The sequence below is a fragment of the Macrobrachium nipponense genome, chromosome 34, assembly GCF_015104395.2.
Source record: "Macrobrachium nipponense isolate FS-2020 chromosome 34, ASM1510439v2, whole genome shotgun sequence".
NCBI lineage: Eukaryota > Metazoa > Arthropoda > Malacostraca > Decapoda > Palaemonidae > Macrobrachium > Macrobrachium nipponense.
In genome coordinates this window covers 14,269,211-14,294,852 of record NC_061095.1, presented here as the reverse complement: position 1 = coordinate 14,294,852, position 25,642 = coordinate 14,269,211, and the positions used below count along the sequence as shown (strand labels likewise).

Genomic DNA, 25,642 nt, shown 5'->3' with positions numbered 1-25,642 from the left:
TATTTACACAAAACCTTCCTGAAGAGAGGTTGTGCCTGTGACCGGACTCCGAATGAGTCAGTCCAGGTGAATTGGGGCGTTTTGTATGCCCCTCCGGCGGCTGTGGGCCAACTGGCTCACGCATAATGTAACACCGTCAGCCTTCGCATCAAGAGAATGGCATCATATATGTTTCCAGATGGTATTTATTGCGCATGTTTCTTCTTTGCTTGGGCTCGGAGCAGGAGGAGGATGTTGACGAGGCGCTGGACTTGCTTGTGCAATCTGTCGGAATTTCACACTTAAGATGTTGGGAAATGGATTGTTGCGTCATCAAGTTGTGGATTAATGCGCGTATTGGTCTTATATATATTTTTTTTTTTTTAGCTTGGGCGTGATTTGGAGGGTGATAATACAAGAATGAATTGCGTTATCATTTAGTAGATTGATGCGTGTGCTAGTCTTATATATTTTTTTAACTAAGGTATTATTAGAAGGGGGATTGTCAATACAATATTTAATTTGTAATGGCTGTGCTACTCTTGTATTGTTCATGGATTGTAACGGAAATTGAGTCGTACTCTATAATTTTGTCATTTGTGAATATATATTATATATATATATATATATATATATATATATATATATATATATATATATATATTACTTTTGAGAAAATACCCTAAAGTGTATATCAACTTGTAGTTCGTATAGTGGCTATCCATTTTTCAGTCTGGGTCAAGCAGTGTTGATATAGAGGCCTTGGCGTCAAGCAAGGTTGATATATGGACCTTGGGGTTAAGTATCTGGACTCGATAATAGATGCAGAAATCATGTGGATGAAGAGGTTAATCGTCGAATTCAATTCTTATGGAATAATTGGAAAAGGGGGGGGGGGCGGTTATCAGGCGTGCTCTGCGACAAGAGAATCCCTACTCGGTTATGGGGCAAGGTACATCAGCTGGTGGTAAGACCATGTATGTTGTTATATGAGAAGCGGTACCACTGAAGTCAATAGAGCAGAATAAGTTAGAACTGGCTGAAATGGGGTACCCTGAATGGATGAGTGGACTGACGGGAAGAGATGAGGTAGGAACTGAAACCGTCATGGGATCAGAAGCCAAAAAATGTCAAAGAAAGTCCCAGCGTTAAGGATGAGATGGTTTGGGTTTGTGGTGAGAATGGGAGATATTGAGTTAGAGAGGAGAATGGAAAGTGGTGGGGACACGAAGGAGAGTGAGGAGGCGTGGGAGAAGATGGAGAGACTGCATTCGGGAAGAATTAAGAAACGGAAATAGACGAAAGGAGGACACAAGATCGAATCATTTGGAAATTGGGTTTTTAGAAATATCGACCCTGACTATGGTTTAAGTTGAGAAGAAGAAGAAGAAATTTTTTTATGTCTGGGTCACTCACAATTGTTATTGGTGGTATCATATCAATATGACATCGACCTCTCATAATCTCATCTGAGCTCTTCAAGTGGGTGAATACAGTGTTGATTGTGAAACCAAGATTGTGCATTACTTCGTAATACCTGATTGTTATTATCTCTGAAATGGTGTTTTAAAGAGGGGGATATTTTGATAAACATGTACACATGACGTTTACTTCGGGGCAAAGACTCTTCTTATAGGTTTGCTTTTTTCGAATTATATGATCTGAAGATTGATAAATTCCTTGTGTTATGATTTTAATTTGCGTATGTAAGTAATTTACCTGTTTTATAATTTCAATGATAATTTGCCTGTATTATGATTTTGATACTGCGCATGAAAGTATAAATGTACTTAGAATTGTACTGATTCTTTGCATTACTTTTTATATGGCAAGGAAAAGAAAAACCAATTTCAAACGTAAATTGCTTGCAATGACGTAGTTTTCTAGATCACCGTGTTTTTCTTGTGGAAAGTGGTCGTTCTTCAAAAATGTTTAAATATGAATGTTGTATATATGAAAGGAACACACACACACACACACACACACACACACACACACACACACACACACACACACACACACAGAGGACAGTACTTCTGTTGCAGTCTGAATACCATAACTGTTCAACATTTATTCATCACAGCGATGGGTTGACTGATCTAGACAAAATGGAGAGAGAGAGAGAGAGAGAGAGAGAGAGAGAGAGAGAGAGAGAGAGAGAGAGAGAGAGAGAATGTAATGAACAGTTACACTGGAATTCTCAGGTGAACGCTCTCCTTTTTGCAATATCTGCTGGTCCTCTTTTATTGAAGATTGGTGTTGAATGGCGGACAAATTACTCTGAAATCTGTTGGTTGCTGACACACGAATTACCAGATAAAATTACTAAGTTTGGCACGAGAGAGAGAGGAGAGAGAGAGAGAGAGAGAGAGAGAGAGAGAGAGAGATCATTTTCAGAACGCAATTTCTCTATGTATGCCAGGATTGAGAATTTGAGCGATAGATGAAAAATTTTGAAAATGAGAAAAGATTGAGAGAGAGAGAGAGAGAGAGAGAGAGAGAGTGGAAACGTGGACCCACGCCATGGTTGGACCAGTCAGTCTCTTGCGATGGCGACAATACGCGGTTTAATAGCGTTAATGACGGGTTTGAAAATATATCTTTGGTGAATTTTTTTTATATACATATACGCGGAAGCTGTGGTGGTGATGTTGCGTAAGAGGAAGTAATAAGAAAGCGTTTTCTTCTTCAATTACATCGGGTTCATTGGATTGCAACTTGCCGGGAAAGATGTCATTTTTGGCTCTGACGATGAGTGTCAGATTTTCTGTTTTTTTTCTTGTAAGTTTTGGCGTGTCTTACGTGTTCTTTACTTCCTATAACACTCACACGCACACCCGCTGGAACTAGTGTACCCACGCTGTCAAATATGATGGAAAAACTTAATAAAGAATTGACAATTACATAGTATGTCAAATACAGTCCATATATGTGCAACTTGAAGTTCTGTTCTTCCTGAATGTTGATAAATGTAGACGAAAATTAGGGGTAGAAGAAAAAATGACCCTTTGCCCTGGTCCCTTGCTGTAAATGAAAACCGTTACTATTGTCATAAAGATAAGCTAATTTTATTTAGTAAATACTTTAGTGTACCCATTCTGTAAAAAATGAAGGCTATTAATATCCTTTACTTTGCAGATAACTTTATGCCAATAGCAAGTCAATTTATCATGTGTGGGTTTACGTGGTGCCGAGAAACTATAAATCTATTAGTTTTTGTATGTTGAAGTTACTTTGAAGTTACTTTCGTATATTTCACTGTAATTTTATAAATATTGCCAGTGTTTTTCTATCGTGATTAAAATCCAAATGCTTTTACAGGAAAAGTCAGAAGATTATAGAGTTAATCGCTTCAGCTAACAAGTTTTAACTAAGTCTGAAGTATTAGTATTACCCGAGTAATATCTTCAACAGTGGTGAATAATATGGTGGAAAGGTGAAAAGTATATACTCCTAAAAGTTACGAAATCTGTTGGACAGCACAGATCTCGAAGTCGCTCTAAAGAATATATTTAAAAAGTGGCGGTAGCATTTTTGTCGCTTTCCCGTGTAAAATCTTTGAATAAATACGATATACTTAGGGATAACGTTGTAATGTGCACGTGTATTCCTTTAAAGAGAACTCATTATTAATATGCCATAGTGAGAGAAGCTGATCATGTGATAATCTTCAGTCCTTATGCAGATGCACGTGACTGGTGATTCATCTCCCAGAGATGCTGTCTTCCGCGCAGTTCCTCTGAATCTTGAGAATGCCTGATGAGTAGTACTGCAGTACCTCTTCAGTGAAACGTTTAAATGTGAATGAATCGCTGAGATGTTCCAATGGAATTCTAATAAGTTTCAGATTCTCTTGAGATCGTTGACCTCAAGAATTGGTCACCTTGTAAAAGTCTCCCAGTAAGTGTATTTTTCTCTTGAGGAAATTGGTGATAAGTGCGGTGGAGACAAGAGTTGTATAGTTCAAGTCATTTCTCCTCATTCGCTTCCGTTGACTCAAAGCTTATTTGCTGAGGCGTAGTTGTCGCCGTTCCTGTTTTTTTTTTTTTCCAAGGTCTACATACAGACTGTCATATAACTTTCTGTATAGGCGGTAATTTTTTTTTTGGATAGATGTCCACTGGCTTTGTGACGTCATTTAGCTTCAAAAATCAATCGTACATTGTGGTTTTGATAGGTTGTTACGTAGCGCTCATTGTTTAATATTCATAATTTTTGGCTTTTATTTAGTTTATAATTTTTTCTGCTTTCACATGAATACACTCGTTTCGGTCACTAACTAACGATAACTAGTAACATTTTATAGTGAAAAGCGTATCATTGAACTCCAATATTCACCTCACATTTTTCAGAACAGAATCTTTTGGGGCCAACGTTATTAAACTTATTTTTTTCTTTCTTCTTCCTTCTTCCAAGCTTTATCCCTATTTGGTGCAGTCTCTCCTCCACCTGGTCTTAGGTCTTCCTCTCCTTATTAAACTAATAATGATAATATGACCGGAGTTTGCTGTACAACCAAAACTGCATTATGAATGAGGCACCTGCGTTGACGTTGGCAGTCTCTTGATTGGCCCGACCTGTCACGTCCACCCAGCTTTGGTCATCAGGCAGCTTCAAGAAAAATACCTTCCCAATCTGCTTGTTATGCCATAAGATACCCCGTGCTTTGATTTGGGAAAGAAACACGCTAGAAACGGTAGGCAAACAATTTTTTTCATGACATTTAGCTAACATTCTCTCAAACCATACGCTTTATATATATATATATATATATATATATATATATATATATATATATATATATATATATATATATATATGTATGTATGTATATGTATACATACATGTGTGTGTGTAAAATTTTTAATTTTCTAAGGAGTTCTTGAGCATCAGTTTAGCTTCATTAGTTACGTTATCTTCCACCTTCACATCTCGGCTTATGAATGTCACATACACTCGTCGACTTTATTGCGTTTGTTTCATGAGATATATGAATAAAACATTATTATGCTCGTTCTAAAGTCTTAAATTAAATTTTGGTGATAACCTTTTGAGCCATTTGGTCAAGTTCCCTTCACCTGTTGCGATCTTGGAAGAGTTTGTCTCTTTTTTACAAACTGATTAGTGACCAAGTGCAGCCGAACTCGATGCCCTCATTAGAAGGCTGTGGCGTCACCGGTCGCATATTGTTTGCATATGCAAAGGTGGATCTTGTCCTGCAATGTGCAATCTCCAATCAAGGCTACGTTGTTATTCCCGTGGATGTTGTAACCGTCTGACCTCATTTGGAACCAAAATGTCGACGTTGCTGTAGACGATAATATTCTTACTTATATGTATGTCCTTATGCAGTGCTAGTTTGGTTTTTATTCGCCACTCTTGGCTTATAGCGCAATTTGGTTTAAAACGTATTAGAAAAAGTGATGTCAATTGGAGATTTTTCCGTTTGCCTTTTCATCGTATTCTTCAAAATAATCGACATAAGTTCTAGCTGTCGTAGTCCCCCCCCCCCTTCTTATCTGCCTGTTATTCACTGTCATTTCATTGCCCTGGAACTGACTAGATAGGCCCTAATGTAATACGATTGATTCCCAGGAACGTGTCCATCTATCGCAATATGTCAGTGTCGCAACAACAAATACCTTAGCTAGCACATAGGAGAAATCTAGTTACAAAGTGTCGTAACCTATTTCTTGATGTTATACCATGCGTAGTTAGGAGACGATCTTGATCTGTAACTCCTTTCTATTCTACATATATATGAAATTATTCATCTGACAGTTTGCCCTTGTCACCTGAATAGATTCATAATGTGGCTATTCCATCAAAGGATAAGAATTTACTGAAGGTAGTTCCAAGGACATATTCATGTTTATATTCTCCCTTTTATCTTTAATGTATTTCGTCGTCATTGTATTATCATCAAAAGCGGCCGGTTTTGACGTTGGCGGCGAAGCCGAATGTTCGCGAGAGATGGATAATTACCAAGTGAGTTCGAGAATAAGGGGATTTCTCCCAACCCAATCAAACCGGCTTTAGCAGGTAACGGGTCGTCGGGGGGCATTCTGCGCACCACACGAGCCGACGGTCTTCCCCATCAGGTATGCTGCCTACGCCCCTCGTAAACACTCCTCTTGGCGACAGGTCTCGCTGGAAAGATGATCGTGAATTATCTAGTTTCGGTGGGTTCCGCGTCACGTGCAGCTGTGATTCGGTTAGCATTGGATAGCAGTAGTTTTTTTTGTTCAAAAAAAGATACATAACGAGTTGCGTACGTAATTGATGACCCTGGAAGGCTTTTAAGAAAAAAGGACAATCCGCTTATTTCTAGCCTGGCGGTTGTTGGAGTTCAAGAAGTGAATTTGGAGTATTTAAGTGAAATTCATACTCTGTCTCAAGATGCGGTTTAATCACCTTCAACATAGTTCAGATATTCCAGAAACACAAAAGAGGACAGATTTTATATCAGATTTTCATAGGCAAGTGGAATAATGCACTAGAAGTATGTTTGTTGTGGAGTGTACATGAAGGGGATTTCAAATTTGTTACCCCTGTATTTTAATGTACACCTATCTTTTCATCTTCAATGAAAAAAGAATTTTATATTTCATACATGTCTGTTTTAACGTACAGAGAAATTTGGGCAAGATTTCGTGTGCATTCCACCATCTGCTAAATATCTTAACGGTTTAGTGTAAGTAATGTATTAAACTTCATTTGCATGCACACGACTATCATTGCATAGGTGTAGCCTACATGAAAATATAAATGAATTTGCCGCGAGTATTATTGAGGGAGTGGTGTTAAACGTGCTTTGTAGGTTAACTGTGAAAAAAGTTTGTTGACTTGTAGATATGGAATTCTAATCATGTACTGTCGTTAATTACAGATGAAGTTGATGTATCAGGTGAGGAGGATGTTGTCAAGTGTAGGTTAATAGGTTTTTAGATTTGAGTAATTTTTTTCTCTCATTAACTTTTGAGTGAAAAATGGTAATAAGGAAATATGATTTTGTCTAAAATTTTCTGTAGGAGCAGAGATGCCCGATGTTTACGAGGTGTTATTTTTCATATTGGAGTTTACTTTATATGGTGTTTATGTAGAAGATTTCTCTATTTAGATAGATCATTGTAGACAATTGAAAAAGCATTCTCCAGTATTAATTCCACTTTGCCGATCGCTTGGAGTGATTGGAGTTGCATTTCTCAACTTTAGATAGATATTAAACTAGAAGTCTTATGCAAAAAGCAAAAATTTATTTGAGTCTTTGTTGTGAAGTGTATGGAACATTCAACCTCTTATGGAACAAGCAATTCAACGAAAGAGTGAAGGAAAAGGGGAATTAGAGCCGTCTTAAAAGGAAGTCATCAACTATTCAGTCAAAAGACGTAGATATTTAAGTTATGGAAGCTAAAAGAATGGTGTTAATTCTAAGGTCTTGTGTATCCAAGAACTTGTTTGTAAATCGCAGGCAGCTCTGGTATGTGGGGTTCATTAGGTTTCGGTAAACCCCCGTGAATAAGTAGTTCTCGTCTTGAAAATTGGCCCCCAAAAAGCTTATAGTCAATCTCATCTGGTTTCCCATGTGATAGATAAGTGATCTTAGCTGTCTGTCTTATTGAATGTAGTTTTATGCATGTGATTTTTGAAACGACTTGTTCATCAGTGAACAGTATTCTATGTATCCCATTTTATACTGTGGTGACTGCTGCTTGTATGATTCAAAATGGTATTTTGGTATCATCACTGGAAAAATAAAATCCACAGTAATATATAATGCAGTATATTGCTAAACACAGTAGCTTTCGCCAGCTTGATCAGTTGGTCCTCTTCAGTCTGAATCAGGCTGACGAGGCCAACTGATCTAGTTGGGGAAAGCTAACTGTATTTAGTTATATGCTACATATATACTACTATGGACCTTCATTTTCCAAAAATGGTAGTGCTTTGAAATGCTTATCCATCGATCTTTGGTGTTCCATTTTTCCAGAGGGCTAGTGCTTTCCCGTGGATCCCACATAAGAATGATCGCAATCCTTACAAGACACCAGTGTATTGAGGTGGTTCCTTCTTCCTGCGACCATTTGTGGCTAGGTTGTATTTTGGGCATGGGCTCGGTTTGGCACAAGGCCTGGTTAATCTGGACCAACTACCAACCGCTGATGCGATGTTACTTGGGTAGCAAGTGAATTGTCTCTTCCTAGAATTTCACTTATCTTTTATAAATGGGACCCAGCTGTGGAATTTTGATTATAGCGTTGTGTTTCTTTTGGCCTCTTATTAAAAATACGAAAATTTCATTCGCTCTGTACCCCCCCCCCCCCCCCCCCCCCCCCACCCCCCCCCCCCCCCCCCCCCCCCCCCCCCCCCCCTCCCGGAACCTTTGCCATTGATTCATTATTTTGTTTAACATTTTTGGAAGATTTGTTCGTGATTCGAAAAAAAATTCCTGTATAACCCAACAATAAAGAATAAACATCCTTTTAATGTAATGTAGTTTCGGGAGCAGCCCATTAGAGCACAACCTGGATATTCCCGCGTGTTGGATACCTTCTTACTCTTGCATGCAAGTCACTAGCGAAAGAAAACACTGTACGCGAGTTCAGATGGAGACGATGGCTTCAGTTATCGCGAAGGGTGTTTTACTTTTCTTTTGTCTCGTATATTTTTTGTCGTACATGCTAATGCATTGCTTCAGATTGTAATGCGTTGTAAATTTGATTGTATTGTAGTTTGAGGTACGTAGATAGAATGTAATAATGGTATTTTAATAACCGCGTTATTAAGACGAACCGGCATCTTCATCCAAGATGGCTCGAGCTCAGGTTCTTTCTGGTGGCGGTAGAGACGGGAGGGGTGGTGGATGTGGGTGGGACTGGGAGGGAGTATGCGATGCGAGCGCGTACTCCATCGCTCGAACCAGGTAGTTTTCGTGTTAGTATCAGCTGAACCTCGATAAAGGGTACGTGTTCGTGGCGAGTGGTCGCGAGTTTTTAATGTCGGTTGGGTGGTGTAGCGAACGGACTTTGAGTGAAAGCATCGTAGTGTCGATTTTTAAAGATTAAATATACTGAAAATGTTAACGAACGTAGATATAACAATGGACTCAATTGTGGAGGGAATTTAATTTGCCTGCACGTTTGTGGAACCTACAATGCAGTTTTGCTAAAACAGGCTGATATCGGCCAGTTGTGAGTCGTGGCTCTCACTTGGCTTCAAAAGTCAAGTATTTTATTCCCAGGGTAACGCAGAAGTGCGAGGTATTATGAGCATAACGCTAGGAAAGACGACGAACTGATAACATTTGCAATCGCCGCAGAGTAGTTGTTCCTCCGAAGGTGGTAACCCCCTGAGGACTTGTGTTCTTCAAGACGATGGATAGGGCGAGAGCTTTCTCTCTCTCTCTCTCCTCTCTCTCTCTCTCTCTCTCTCTCTCTCTCGTCTCACTCTCTCTATCTCTCTCTCCTCTCCTCTCTCTCTCTCTCTCTCCTCTGCTGTTATGAAAGTGCCATGGTACTCTACTAAGTCAGAATTAGAAAACAATTATCTTTTAAAAGGAAGTGGTTATAAGATGTGTCGTGTTTATTGTTTCAAGAAGTAAATGGCTTTGTCATTGGGTGTATTTACCTTTTGCATTATGTTCGTGCCTTTATCATTGATTATATTTGCCCTTTGCATTGTTTTCGTGCCTTTATCATTGGTTTAATCTACATTTTGTCATGCCTTTATCGTTGGTTATATCTACCTTAAACATTCTTTTTCATGCCTTTATCATTGGTTTTATTTACCCTTTGCATTAAGCATTCTTTTTTTGTCATGCCTTTACCATTGGTTTTATCTACCTTATGAATTTTTTCTTGAAGCAATGCCAATGCCCACACCAATATAAAAAAAACTTTTGAAACTTCATTTCTAAAAATAATTTTTGTAATATAGAGAAATAATATTTAGTCATTCATATTTATACAATTAGGCAAATAGAATCGTTCGAGAGGCCACTGCGCTGCTGTCTGGCTTTCTCTTTGGAAAAGTTTTTCCTGGCAGATGACGGACTTTGAACGACCGCAGACATTCTCTCTCTCTCTCTCTCTCTCTCTCTCTCTCTCTCTCTCAATGTCATAATTTATTAACATGATGCTGTTTTAGATTACATTCTCTGATTGTTAATACTTGTCCAATACAGAAAATTAATTTTGCTGAGGTGAATGTCAATGACATTTGTTTTTACAATTACGTGTATGCAAAATTAACGTTATAATTATTATTAATTATTTTTTTGCCATTTAGATATTTTTAAGAGCACACGAATAAAAAAAAGATATATACGATGGTTATCAGACTGGGATTTGAAGTGATTGTGTAAAGTTTTAAGACTTGAGGAGGCGTTCGTGAGTGAATATTCCATTTAACAGTGATAAGTCGCTTTGTTTGAAATCTACTCCATAAGATATGACGTCGATTATGAAGATTTACAGCAAAGCCACAAAAAGGGTAAGTACTGTGTTTACTTCGTCTCGTTTCGTTTTTTTCTTCCGGTAATGATATCTGAGACATTCATCTACTTTCAGGGATTTTTAAGTACACTGAGATCGTATTTTTTTTTTAATATATGAGAAATTCATCTACTTTCATGGATTTTTAAGTAGACTTAGATTGTGTTTTTTTAATATTTGAGAAATTCATCTACTCTCAGGGATTTTTAAGTAGACTGGGGTCGTATTTTTTTAATATTTGAGAAATTCATCTACTCTCAGGGATTTTTAAGTAGACTGAGATCGTATTTTTTTTATATTTGAGAAATTCATCTACTTTCAGGGATTTTTTTTGTAGACTGAGATCGTATTTTTTTTAATATTTGAGAAATTCATCTACTTTCAGGGATTTTTTTAGTACTGAGATCGTATTTTTTTTAATATTTGAGAAATTTATCTACTCTCAGGGATTTTTAAGTAGACTGAGAGCTTATTTTTTTAATATTTTAATATTTTCGAGGAAATTTCAAATCTACTCAGGGATTTTTAAGTAGACCTGAGATGTATTTTTTTTATATATTAGAAATTCATCTATTCTCAGGGATTTTTAAGTAGACTGAGATCGTATTTTTTTTTTAATGTTTGAGAAATTCATCGTCTCTCAGGGATTTTTAAGGAGTCTTGAGATCGTTTTTTTTATCTACTTTAAGGGATAAGTAGACTGAGATAATTGACTTTTCATGTTGTAGAGCTGTTTTAATCTTAAGGATTTTGGAAAACCAAGTATATATACTCATTATACAATATTTAAGGAGACCTGTGGTTACTTTGTTTTTAAAGCTACTCGTATGTTGAGTGTTTTGATGGATATTCAGCATTAGGAAATATACCCCTAATTCAAGGGGGCACTGCACTCTCTCCCAGAGTGACGCGATGAGCTGGTTTTATGAATTTGTAGGGAAAGTCTGAATTTTTTCCTAGATTGTCACCCCAAGGATTTTAATCCGTAATTTCATAAAGATAATGACCCCCAAAGAAATATTAGTCCTGGATAACGACCAACGAACTTTGTTGGGGGTCACTATCTATGAAAGATCCAGAAAGTCCACTTGCTAATTGCCAATGTGTAGTGAATTGTATGAATTCACGACTTGCTTACGAATTCTTAGATTAATTTTTCTAACGGGTAGGTTGCATCATGATAAACATATAAGACAGGACGAGAATTGGGAAGGTTTGTAGGAAAACCACGAACGGATTGTTTTGTTTGTTTTTGGTTATTTTTTTTAATACTGATTTCAATCTATTCATACTTGTCTTTATACGTTTTTTGAGAGAAATTCATCTGCTTTAGATGGTTTTTCTTTCCAACTTTTCAGAACACGCGTGCCGGTTCTTTCACTTAAAGTCAGTTTTGTTTCAAATCATTGAAAGAGACGTGATTTCATTTATTCTTCGATATTTAAGAACATTTCTGTCATTTTACGTGTTTTAGGTCACTTATATTTGCAAGGATTGTAAGATAGTTGATTTATGAGGAATGTCTAATCTGCAGTTTTTAAGAATACTGCCTGATCATTCTTTTCAGGTCAATTGTATAACCAAAGTGTCAATTGTTGCAGCATATCCCTTCTCGAGTTAAGAAAAAGTTGAGCAAAAGTGGTTGACGTCAGATGAATTGTTGCCGATTATTATTGTGATGAAAATCGGGGTTAGCTGATACAATCAAGAATTCGAAAGAAATACCCTCCCAAGTCAGAGTAGGAAGGTCCAGTAACTGCGGTTGACCCCATGAAAGTTACCCAGTGACCTACTGTGCCCCCTACTCGTCGCAAATGATTAAAATCCTGAGAAAGGAGCTAGGACGGTCTGGTGATGGTGTTCACCCCAGAACATTTCCCAGAGTCATGTGACCCCTAACACTCCCAGCCCCAGTTGTTTGATTGTAGGAAAACGCGTTGGCTGGACGGAAAGTATTGTTTGCCGCGAATTGCGTGCGTTGTTTTGTTTGCAATTAGATTTGCTAAATTTAATCTTTTGTTTTAGTTCTCGAGCTGCGTTCCTTACTTGAACGTTTAAAGCATTTTTATTTGTTCTCTCTCTCTCTCTCTCTCTCTCTCTTCTCTCTCTCTCTCTCTCTCTATTTTTTTTACTACCATTAAATCTTGTAATGTTTGCGTGTGAGTGTGTTTGTTTTGTTGGACTGGATGACCGCAGGCTCTCTTCAAACAGAATGAATTTTTTTTTCTTTTTACCCAAGATGAGAACCAACACATTCTATTGGAGATACTAATTTGTGTAAGATTTTTACTACGAACATTTTAAACCGCTTGGGTTTTGTTACGCTTTGATGCATGTAGACCATTTTGTATCATGTCTAGTTCCTTTGGAATAGAAGCGTAAGTATATTTGTATTTTAAGGAATTAATATTGCAGTCATATTAGCGCGAAGAGAAGCAGCTCTAGATAACAACAGCAGCTCAATATTTCAACGCTAAAAAAAAAAACCCGTCAGTCTGGCAAATGGTGGTGTTTATCTTTCTCTGTCCATATTCTGGTATTTGTCTTAATCCTCAATTTCTGTTAGTGAACGACGCCAGTTGTTAATAATCATCTAGTCACATTCGAAAGTGAGTTCCCAGAAGTTAGTTTTATGGCGAAGTAGGCCTGGTTCACCTTTTGCATACACCAAACTCAGTTGCTTCTTCAAGTAAAAGATACGAATAATAATGAAAATGAGGAGTTTCAGACACAATTATTTTTTTTTCCTGCTCATGTAAGATCGTTTAACCGAACGTGCTCTGTCAACAGAGTTATTTGATCGGGAGAAATTCCGTGTGAAGCCTGAGGCAATTAGGCTACGCCAACCAGACTTTCTTTTCATTTATGGCTAATATTCTTTAAAGAAGTTACTGTTCTCTATTCATTTCTTTTTCGTGAAATCGTAAAGCCTAGATATTACAGCTTGAGATTCACTATATATTGATTTATGGCTTTATAGATTGTGTTTGCTCGTTTGCGAGCGAAGACGAAATTCAAGTTGCTGTGGATCTGTCCACCCTTTATAGTTGTTTCATTGTAGATTTGTGTATAAATTCATTTTTTTTCCAAAATTCGACCCTTTTTATTGATTTAGGATCATTCATGAACAAAGGCAAAGATTGCAGTTGCTGTGGGCCTGTATATCCTTTATATTTATTTCATTGTAGATTTTTATATAAATTCGTTACCTCCAAATTTCGAACTTTGTATTTATTTTGATAAGGATTACCATACTCACAGGTAAATTGTATCTATTACTGATTATTTATAGTTTTTTCTGTTTCTGGTGATGGATATTATACCGTTGGAAGAAATCAATAGGTTCCAGATCATGGTATTCCAAAGCGGTGTCGACCTTCACCGTATGGTAGTTTTCCTTCTTTCTCTTCTCTCCTGCGAATTTTTTTTGTTCTTTTAAGATGGAACGAGAGAGAGGAGACGTAAGGATGATGGTCAGCCATGCCTAGTTGCCGGTTACCAATTGTGTCATGTGGGCGGACAAAAACAAGTCTGAATGTATTAAGATACTGTTTTTGGTACTTGGTTAATCGATTTTTCTTTTCGCATGGCAAGGAAGGTATTGATCTTAGTATGAGAGTAAACAGGTAGAAAGAAGTATGAGGACTAACCGTATGGCCAGATGACCTAAACACAAGGACGGCCGAGGGCCCTGGAATTCTTGGCCCGGGGTCCGTCGGCTGTTGATTATTATTATTTTTTTTTTTATTGTGATTTTCGCAGTCGTGGAATGTTTCCCGCTTCTTTTGTAATGGATAGCGGAGATGTCACCTCTTTTGTTTGGGATGTGGTTTTCTTCCATTGTGCCAGTGTCACGTTGCTTTGAGCTGTGGTATATCCAAGGCCTTGGTATATTCTCTCTCTCTCTCTCTCTCTCTCTCTCTCTCTCTCTCTCTCTCTCTCTGGAAAGAGTTTTGAGCGCTCACAATAGGAAAGGTTTCAGTGAATCCTTTGGCGACGCAAGGCTTTGTTGTTCCTAAAAAGTAAAAGTGTTGGGAGACGTTTATAATAATTGAGTGTTTTCGTGCAGTATTGGAATAGTCGATATGATGCCGAGAGAAGAGAGCATTGAATGAAATAATAAGGGATTCCAGCCTCTCATTTTAGATTGCCAGCAAGAATAGGTTCTGAGAGAGAGAGAGAGAGAGAGAGAGAGAGAGAGAGAGAGAGAGAGAGGTATTCGTTGTAGAATTTTAGGGTGAGTTGTAACAGTCCAGAGGGGCCTCCATAGGTCTAGTTTTAAAATGGCGAAGTTGGTACAGTGGGCGGAGAGAGAGAGAGAGAGAGAGAGAGAGAATCTTGTGTGTGAGGCAAGCTTGGGCATTTGCCTGGAATGTTGGCCAGGGTTCTCTCACGCCTAAGGGCAAGGTGACTGGTGGAGAGAGAGAGAGAGCTCAGAATCTTCAGTGTATTGTTCTTGTTATTGTAACGTATTATCATCTTTTGGCAGTTTTGTTAAAATGATAAAGTGATTTCATCGAAAATGAAATCTTTGAAGAAGAAGAAGAAACGCTATTCAGTTTTCGACCCTCTTGCTCGAGCATTCCACTGCCCTTTAAAATTTAGGTCTGGGAACCATCATTGTGAGTAGATAGGCCTATGGAGAATTTTCTGGGCAGGATTTTTTCTTTTCTTTTTTTCCAAAAGCATCTCCGGGGTTGTGTTGGCTATCTTGGTCGGTGAATGAATGGCCCATGGCGAGGTTGGACGATTTTATAGGGCCTGGCTCAGGCGAGGAGGGAGAGAGCTTTTTCACGAGCCTAAAGGAGGGTGTACTGTAGAAAGCTCCTTTTCAGAACTAATCCTTTTATAGTATCCCCAAGGTCTTCAGTACCTGTACTGGCTATCTATTGTTATGGGTATAGGTGAGTAATGCTGTATATATAGGTTTCAAGAGTGACATAGAAAGTAGCCGTTTTGTATCTCTGAGAATTCCAGATCTCAGATGGACTGTAAAAGTGTGTATTGTGTTAGGAAGTTTGATTTGTGGAGATAAGAGAGTAATTTTAAAAGTAAAGTTGCTCTCTTGGAAATAAATCCCAGGAATAGGAAGAATTAATCGTTATCCCAGCGTTTATGAGCATCAAGGATTTGGGACGAAGAAATACTTCATCTCCAAGATCTTGGAGATGTATATGTATCTCGTCACTTTGAATAAACGTTTGTATATGTAAATTGATATCTCCAAGATCCTTAAAGTAAGTTTCACTACTTATTAGTCTCTCCGAAGATGGCTGACCCCCAGGAGTAAATACCTTGATATGGAGTACGAAGGGCGCTCAGAACTACTCTAGTCTTCTCCCATGGCGTCCACTTTTAGTTTAGCCTTGTTGCCATATAGGCTGCCATGATAATTGAGATTGCACTAAAACGCGTTCGCTTGATATTTTCGACGTTGAATTAGATAGTTGCAGAGTCAAGTAAAGATTTATTTTCCGGTACTATTTGTCATTTTCAGTCGTACATATACTATATACTTTCCGTGATATTTAAAGACTCATACGAACATTTCACAACTTTTTTATGGGGTAGTTTCTCAAGTAGTTATTCACTTGATAAGTATTGGTAGTTAAGACTTTTGATGTGTCTTTTAATTCATTGTATTTTGCTTGGTGTTTATATTCCTTGGGAAAGAGACAAGAGATGATAGGGTTACAACGATTATATGGTGATTTATTATCGAATTGTATTGCTTACGCAGAAGGAACATTAACTTCGTGTCTAATGGCCAAAGTGAAATCAAGAAATAGGTGTACGACTAAGCAAGTAAATATAAATAATAAGATTCAGTGCTTCTTAAATCATCAATAAATACGCTATTCTCGGAACTGAGTGCCGGAAGAAGAGAAAGTCAGATTTGACTTCATTCACACAGAAATAAAACTCTGAAAAATGTGACGTCATCAAAACCGGTATTTTGTCAATAGTACTACTACGGTCCCTCCTATTACTTAATGGGGAAGGAGGGATACTACTCGCTCGTGGAAAGCACAGGATTTTTAGAAAGTTAAGAACTGTCTGGCTGTCTTCGAGGGGTGCGAGAGGTCGTCCAGAGAGAGAGAGAGAGAGTACTGTCTGGTGGAAGTGTGTTTGTGTGTGTCTGTGTATTCGGGGAAGATAATGGATAAAAAAAAAAAAAAAGCGATTGAAGTACATTTAGTAGAAAGGAGCGTAGGAGGTAAAGTAGGTACTCTCTTTCTCTCTCTCCTCACCTCTCCGTGTCCTATGAAAATTGGTTTTAGGGGACGTCCCAGCACTCGGGTACTGGCTACCTTAACCGAATCTCCTCAGCTCTAGAGATATCTCCCATTGCATTGCCTTAATCACCTCAGAAATAGCTACACATTGCTGAATAGATATTGTAATACTCTTTGCAAAAAGAGTTCGGGGAAAGGTTAAAAAAAAAAAGAACAAGGGTGACTTGCTTTAGTAATGTCTTGCAGGCAGTTGTCTTTTTCAAGAAGTTGGTTACTTTCACATAATACGCAGGTTTTTATGCGTAACCGGGAATTCTCGTGATAATTGCTTTTCATGTTTCGATGCGTATTAAAACTTCAGAATAGGTAACCCAGGAGTCGAGAACTGTGTTAGGTTTTATTAATATAAAGTAAAAGTTGATGCAGTTCATTAATTACATAAAGATAATTTCTGCATTCTTCTCTTTTATGAATTTACTTGTTCAATTTTATTTTGTTTCAGGCTAGTTTTATATATATATATATATATATATATATATATATATATAGTATATATATTATATATATATATATATATAGATATGTATATATATATATATATATATATATATATATATATAGATTATATATATGTTATATATATATATATGTATATATATGTATATATATATATATATATATATATATATATATAGTATATATATATATATATTATATATATAGATAGAGAGAGAGAGAGAGTAGAGGGTAGATAGAGTTAGCAGCGCGAGGCATACCCATGATGTGTGATAGGGATGGATGAAGCCGATGTTATAGCTCTGGGAGATACAAGGGTGGGTGGGGGAGTTGAGGGAGGTAGGAAGGGTGTTAGTAGGCAGGTTCTTCACTTTCTATAAGTGCCCACATAACGTTCTAGAAGAACAGAGAAGAACAGAACGCCCGTGAGTGTGTGTGTGTGTGTGTGTGTGTGTGTGTGTTTTGAGAGAGAGAGAGAGAGAGAGACGGAAGAGACACTGAGAGCAGGTGGCGACTTTTGTGGTTTTGAATGGTGCTGGCGATTGCTGTTGATGAATGGTGGGGATGTTTGTTGGGGGATGGGGTTGGAGGGAGGGATGGAGGGTTTGTGGGTGTCCAAAGAATTAATCAGAAGTGAAAGAAGGTTCTGTCACACGTAATGACGTGTGTTAGCTCATGTTTTTATTTTTTTTTTATTTTTTATTTTTTTTTTATTTGAGTGTTCATAGGGTGTTGAAATGTTGGCCATTTTATTCTTTGGAGAGATTTTATGACTCGTTTACTTCGGTCCGGCTTGGTCGGCGTTAATGTGAGAGAGAGAGAGAGAGAGAGAGAGAGAGAGAGAGAGAGGTTTTCATAATTACGTTATTATCTTTTTCATTTTTGTAAATTGGAAAACCCAACCGAATTGATGTATATATATTTATGCCAAAATCTTTGTAATTTCGGCCAAGACCGAGTCAATGCAAATTTCTCATATACCTACGTTTGATCATCAGCAACGAGATATGATCCTGCATTATTTATCAAATAAATTTGGCGCCTTCATTTTCTGAAGATGAGGTTCATTTTCATAAAAGCAGACCGGGAAAAAAAACTAGGTTCATGTAATGTACGTGGTAGAGAATTATTTGATGAAATTTTCTTAAGATTCATATATTTTAATTGCAACCTTTTATGTATACACATGTACAGATTACGACACAATACATACAATGGAAATGCCTTTAGATCTCGTAATATGTACGTACGTACGACGTACGTGTTGAACTTCGCTTGTGAATGTATCGTGGTTTACCCTCCATAAGTGCGCGCATAGACAGAGTACAAGTATTCTTTAGTGAAAGGACATTGCTTGCGCTAAAGTTTCCCAAAACAGTAAAAGTTATGAGAGTAACTGACTCGTCAAAATTGTTGTGTATGTATGTCTTGGTCCTTCACGCAATATAAGCATTAACAGTGTTTTTTTTTTTTTTTTTTTTTTTTTTTTTTTTTTTTTGGGACATGTCTTAAAATGAGGACTGGCGATATCGTTATTGGCTCATTACGTTATCGGCGTTATGGGATTCTGACTTCAGATGGAATCCGTCAGAATTTACGACGTGACTTCAGCAATCTTTGATTAGTTGTCAAAACTGCAATCATTTTGATTTCACAGGCAATGGTGATGTCATCGGTTATACTATGTCAAGCAATTATGATTCGTCTTCGTTGTTGACCTTATAATCAAACTTCTTGGAAGACTTGTTGAGAAATGTTTGAACAATCTTTATTGCATTGTGGGAGAATGCTTCTTCCGAAATTAATGAAACTGGAAAGGTTTTGTTTTTATTTTATTTTTTTGTCAGACATTATTGAGAAAGGTAAAAAAAATATTTCGCGGGCGAAGACGACATCTTTTATTTTCATTTTTATTACTTTAATTCTTTTCTTCGAATTTAGGATAGAAAGGAGAGTAGGGTAGAAGGAAGCATAAGGTTGATGCTTTTACTCTCCATTAATTATACAGGGGTCCTCACTATAACCCTGCCAAGTTCCATGTCCATCGGACCAGCCGTTTGGCCGTGATTGAATGGCAGACATTGCGCCCATCATAGTAAGATACAATATACAAGAATGTTTAAAAATCAGCCATAAACTAAGACTCGGAAATATTAAGATTTCCGCGCTGAAACTAATATATTAGCCAGCAAATAATATCCAAATTTGGGACATCGCGGAGGTTGTCGCAGCAATAAGGGAAAGGCTTTTATAGGCATACCTCGAATCCATACCAGGAAGCAGAGACAATCGAAAGAAAAGGAGATAAGAATCGAGACCCATCCAGAAGCATCCGATTGTTTGAGGCCGAAGATTGGGGGATGAGTTCTGTTGCCATCCGAGATGGCGAGCGAGGTTGTCGCTAACCGCTTCCAGGTTGGACGGACTCGATTGCCTGCCTCTCTCTCTCTCTCTCTCTCTCTCTCTCTCTCTCTCTCTCTCTCTCTCTCCTGCGGAATATTGATAAACGGCGATTACTGGTTGACCGGGCAAAAGGGCGAGTGATATACTACCGCGCAGTCAAGACAAGTACATTCGTGCACTTGTTAACATGAATGTTTGTGTGTTTATGCCTGTATATATATATATTATATATATATATATAGATATATATATATATATATATAGATATATATATATAAGAGATCCTCACGTGAGGATCTCTTATATACTTTACCCACGGGACCATTGTGGAATTGCAAGATATATATATATATATATATATATATATATATATATATATATATATATATAATATATATATTATTGTCTAGATCATTTGCTAATGTACCGGTTAATTACTACTGTATATAAGTATCAAGTAGGTAAAATAAAAAAAATACAATAATTAAAAACTTCAGAGACACAATACCAAATATGATATAGTGTATATATATATATATATATATATATATATATTATATATATATATATATATATATATATATTTATATTTATATAATGTTTGGTATCGCGTCTGAATAGTTTTTATTTAATGTATTTTTTTTTTTTAATTTTACCAACTTGATATTTAGGTATACACAGTAGTAATTAACCGGTAATTAAGCAACGTATGATCTAATACGACTTACTCCCGCAGGTTTGTTATTTATTTCACTCGTAGTTATCGCCCTATTGTTTACTCGCATTACGCTATATTTGACCTTTGCAAGCGACAACTTCAAAACCCATTTTCGAGGTCACGTTCAGTCCCATTCACAACCGTCACATCACGTAACGTCCTGGGAAGTAGAACTCCGCCCCTTGAGGTCTTTTCGTCCGTTAACGAAGCCATTAGCGTCGACGACGAGCATCTGAAACCCTTCTATTCGCGCCGATTTTTGACTGACAGACGCCGAGTGTCGGGCATAAAATATGTTTACGGCCTTTCTGGTCGGTATATGCCGGTTGTTAAGGAGCGTAATAAAACTCTGGCTCATCGCCGTGTAAATAATTAGTAGGTTACGTCTAGTGCAGCACAGCAACACACACACACCACACACACAGAGAGAGAGAGAGAGAGAGAGAGAGAGAGAGAGAGAGAGAGAGAGAGAGAGGAGGTCATACGTATGCAAACCCGCATATATAGTTCCTCAGTTGTCATTCTGGGCGAAATTCCTAGTTATTGAATGCATCTTTGATGAATCACCATTGTTATTCAGTGTACTTACTGAGAAGCCATCATTCATTGATGTTAGCTATGATAAATATTAATGGTTTTCAGTGCACTCACTTTTGCTTGATGGTATAATCCACTTCTTTGCCTCCTTTGCCTTTTGTCTAATTACTGCTGATAATGAAATGTAGCATGAAATGGAAACTTGAGATAACCCATTTTTTTTCGCAGTAGAGATTACTCCTAGTGCTATTACCCTTTGAAGGTATGCCATTAGTACTCTACTCTCTCTGTACCCGTTTGTGAGGTTTTATGATGTAAAATTCTGACTATAATTCATACTGTCACTAGTAATAAACGATTGATATGTGTCTGTAAGATAGGAGTGTATCCTGGCTATAGTGAAATGTCTCGAATTTTTCAATGCTTTGTTCGATTTATTATTATTATTATTATTTTATTTTATTGTGAAAGGAAATTGAGTCGGGTTCCGTAATTGCATTATCTATAATAGAAAAATATATCAGGTACTGATGTTTGCAGTGGTGTTTTTTAAGATAGAGGAAGCATGGTTCTTGCTTAATCTTGACTGGATGCTTTAGGCTTCTTGACGTCACATGCTTCTGCAGAACCCATCTGTGGGTTCAGTTTTCTGTTGCACCTCGACTTCTTTTTTTCTTAGGTGTAATTCCATCTCCAGGGCATGAAAGGCGTTTGTTTGATGCTTTGAAGGTTAACTTCCGGGACATTTTTATTTCTATTACTGCAGTTTAATGTGATGTAGGCATGTAGACTTGCATTCACATATTTAGAACTATTTTGCGATATCTTTGAAGTGCTGAGCTCAATAAAGAAAGAATATGTTTTGTGTTTCTCTTTATATATATATATATATATATATATATATATATATATATATATATATATATTTATTTATTTATTTATTTATTTATTTATTTTCCTTGAGTAGTAGAACAGACTTGATTTTATACTACTAAAAGGAAGAGTTCAGTGATTATTGTTAACTGCTGCAAGGGGGTAATATAAGGCGTCATGTTGCAGTTGATTTACCAGATCTACTTCTTACTCTCACTGTCCCTTAGGTATAGCAGATTTCCTCTCTCTCTCTCTCTTCTCTCTCTCCGCTCTCTCTCTCTCTCCCCCCGAGAAACCTCCAGAGGCACCCCCCCCCCACAACAAACACACAACAAAACCACCCCAAATCTCTCTTTCTTAACCCCTCTCTCTTCTTACCGCCTACTCTCGCCAAAACCCCCCCCTTCCTGTTCCCTCCTCCTTCTTTTTCCTCTACTTTCCCTCCCTTATCTTCTTCCCTCCCTCCTTCTCCGCTCACTCCTCACTTCACCCCCCCCTTCTCCCCCCCCTTCCCCCCTCTCCCTCCCCCTTTCATCCTCTGTCACCCTTACTCCTCGTTCGCTTCTCCCTCCCACTTCCCCTCCCCCCTTCATTCCCCTTCCCTCCCCCCCTCCCCCTCCCCTCTCTTCTCCCCTTCGCTTCCCTTCCTGCCCGTCTCCTCTTCCCTCTCTTGCCCCTTCTCCTTTCCTGTTCCATCCCTTTTTCTCCTCTCTCTCCCTCCTTCTCTTCTTTCCTTCCTCCTTTTTTCTCTTTCACTACCCTTCCTCCCCTCTCTCTTTCTCCCTTTCTCTTCTTCACCTTTGACTGCTCCTCCCTCCCCCCCCTTCCCCTCCTTCCTTCCTCGTCTCTCTCCTCCCTTCCCCCTCCCCCCCCCCCCTCCCACTCTCTCCTCCCTCCTCTCCTCCCCCTCTCCTCTTCCCCTTCCCCTTCGTTTCTCCTCCCCCGTCTTCTTGCTCTCCCTCCTCCCCTTTCCTTCCTCCTCCCCTTCACTCTCTTCTCTCCTCCTCCTTCTTCTCTCACACCAGACACAACATTATTTAATGCAAACCATTTTACCTACATAAGAAAAAAATCTGCATGGAGGTAAGATCAGCGATATGCGTTAATCAGCACTTGTATTTCCCCCGTGAAAAAAAGAGAAAAAACTCTCTAAGGTTAAATAGTTTGTAGTTTGTAGGCATCGTTTCAAGGCCACCAAATTATAGCCTTTCGCGAGGAAACCAGGACTGGGCAACTTGCGGCTGATGGAATTAACTTTGATTGCCTCTTGATGTGATTATGATTGTCTGTCTTCCAGCTTCCACTATTAAATGGCCAAGGTTTGGATCTTTTTATTGTGCTTCGTTGTCGTTTGCAAAATAAAAAAGATGATTATATAATTGACATTTCCTATTCGTATTTTATTTTATTTTTTCTGAGGGGGGGCAATTGGTATAATTTGTTTCAGAGAAATAAGCAACATTGGTATCTCTCCAAAAATTTGCAGTTACATCGTATATTTCCAAACTTGCTACTAAATTTGTGATTTTTTTTTCATTTGTTTTCTGGTAAATTAATTTTGATTTTATTTAATTTGTTTACAGATAAAATAGTTTTGTGATTTTGTATCGTTTATTTAACAGATAAAGTAATTTAGGGAAGAAATATGCATTGCAATATTTTAGAAAATAAACATTTCGGGTATATTTACGTTTACAGGGAATGTTTTTCTCAACAATGTGTCAAAATTCAGGCGCGCACGCCACAATTTTTTTTTTTTTTTTTTTTTTTTTCAAGAAGCAAGTGAGCGTGGAAATTTTTTTTTTCTCATTTTGGAAACTTGATAAAGGAAGTGACGTAAGCATAATGCCAGCGTCTGGAGGAGCGAGGAAAATTGAATGCTGTATACAGTTATACCTCGAACCACGTCAATTGGATTCCGGATATGTTCTTGGGTGGGACCCCAGTGTATCGTCGGCAACCATGTTGTATCGCATCAGCGGTCATTGTTAGCTCTCCTGTATCGTCTGAATTATCGCACCCAGATGCCGATGTGCTGGGTCGCCGAATGGGAGTTTTGTAATTTGGCTGTATTTGCCTGTAATTGCTATGGTGTTGTTTCTCTCTCTCTCTCTCTCTCTCTTCTCTCTCCTCTCTCTCATCTCTCTCTCTCTCTCTTATATATATATATTATATATATATATATATATATATATATATATATATATATATATATATATATTATATACACACAAACATTATAACTTCTGTCTACATACAATGAACTCTCTCTCTCTCTCTCTCTCTCTCTCTCTCTCTCTGTTTTTTTCTCATGAATTAATTTTGATATCGTGTTTTGGCAAAACGTAATACAAGAACTCTTAGCACATCACAGCCTGGTCCTCTATAGAGCCGCTGGAATGAAACTCATTTGTCGGAAGGGGGGTGGGGGGTTGGGGGTCTCATTTACTATTTCCTGGTTAAATTGTTCATTTGTAATGCGGGGGCATTGTCGTGGCCTGCTGATTGCTTATTTCCAGATGGTAATAGAGCCAATTCTTCTAATGCGTAGGTTAATAGAGGTTTTTGAATATAATACGAGTTGGTTTTATTTTGATTTTTCCAACTTGGTTTCTTAGTTATCTTTGAATGGGTCTGTGTTTGAATTTTCGTACTGTGTGCTGGAAGAGAGAGAGAGAGAGAGAGAGAGAGAGAGAGAGAGAGAGAGAGAGAGAGAGAGGATCACCCAGTCATGCTGGCTATAGTAAATTCACATCAACTGTGCATTGGATGTCTAGGCCCGTCCCTTACGACGCTCCTGATTGGCTGTTGATAAGCCAGTCACAGGGCTGGAAACTCTCAGTCTCTGTCGAGAGTTCATACGGGCAGGATGTATGTTCCTCCTCTCCTGAGGGATACGTTTGAAAGAAGTATCCCACGTTAGAGGTGGTGGAACATACATCCTGCATATGTGAACTATCGAGAGAGACTGAGAGTTTCCAGCCCTGTGATATGGCTTATCAACAGCCAATCAGGAGCGTCGTAAGGGACGGGCCTAGACATCAAATGCACGGTTGATGTGAATTTACTAGTAGTTATTATTATTAATATTATTAATTATTACGCTACTCGCACAAACGACGAGTGACAGATAACATAGTGACAGAGAACACTGAAACATGATAGATAACTTTTGAGTGACATAAACAAAAAGAACAAACAATGGACAATTAGCGTGGAAGATGCACCAGAAGTAGAAAGAGGGGTTAATGGGAATAAAAGACAATACACAAGCACGACACGTGGAAAGATCTTGATATTTTTTTGTGCGTGACCTCCATTGTTTTTAGACATGATGTCGAGTTTACTATTCTCTTTTATCTGAATGGCATAACTCAGAAAGGGATTAGAGCTGGGAAAAAAAGCGTAGATAAAAAGTGAAAGTTTCAGCGCTTTCAAAAGGTGCTGTCACAAAAGAAAAGCATTTCTGTCAAAAAGCTACGGACAGGATTAATGGAGACATTCATTTCCAGATGAACTCACTCTCTCTCTCTCTCTCTCTCTCTCTCTCTCTCTCTCTCAACGGTATCAGGTCTCCATCTTGCAGCCTCCGACCAGAGAACTGAGAAGTATGCTGTCTAACTGAATGAAGTCTCCTCATTCACACGTGAAAATATTGTGTCCACCACATCAGCTATTTCATTACGGGGTTTTGAAGAAGAAGAACAACAACAATAATAATGAAAGTAAACTAGACATCCCCCTTAAAGTATTAATGTTATCGTTAAGGTAATTTCATGACTAAATGATTAAGAAATAATCTCATGAATAATATGTAGTTTTTCATCATGCTGAGATTAACATTTCAGAGCAGAGCCAGTCTTACAACGGAACTCATTTTAATGTGC

At 37.9% G+C, this 25,642-nt stretch overlaps 1 protein-coding gene across 4 annotated transcripts in view; it reads left to right on the top strand.

Annotated features, from left to right (window-relative positions):
• The window catches only part of LOC135207923 (rhophilin-2-B-like), a 226,204-nt gene that overhangs the window by 140,051 nt on the left and 60,511 nt on the right, over positions 1–25,642 (top strand). The window contains exons 1-2 of one of the 4 annotated variants that reach the window (XM_064239872.1): positions 8,861–8,941; positions 10,267–10,470. The exons of 1 other annotated variant lie outside the window; for it this stretch is intronic. In XM_064239872.1, coding sequence (XP_064095942.1) covers positions 10,429–10,470 — 42 coding nt within the window. In that variant the 5' untranslated portion in view covers positions 8,861–8,941; positions 10,267–10,428. 2 more of the 4 variants (XM_064239873.1, XM_064239874.1) reach the window with 2 other exon arrangements.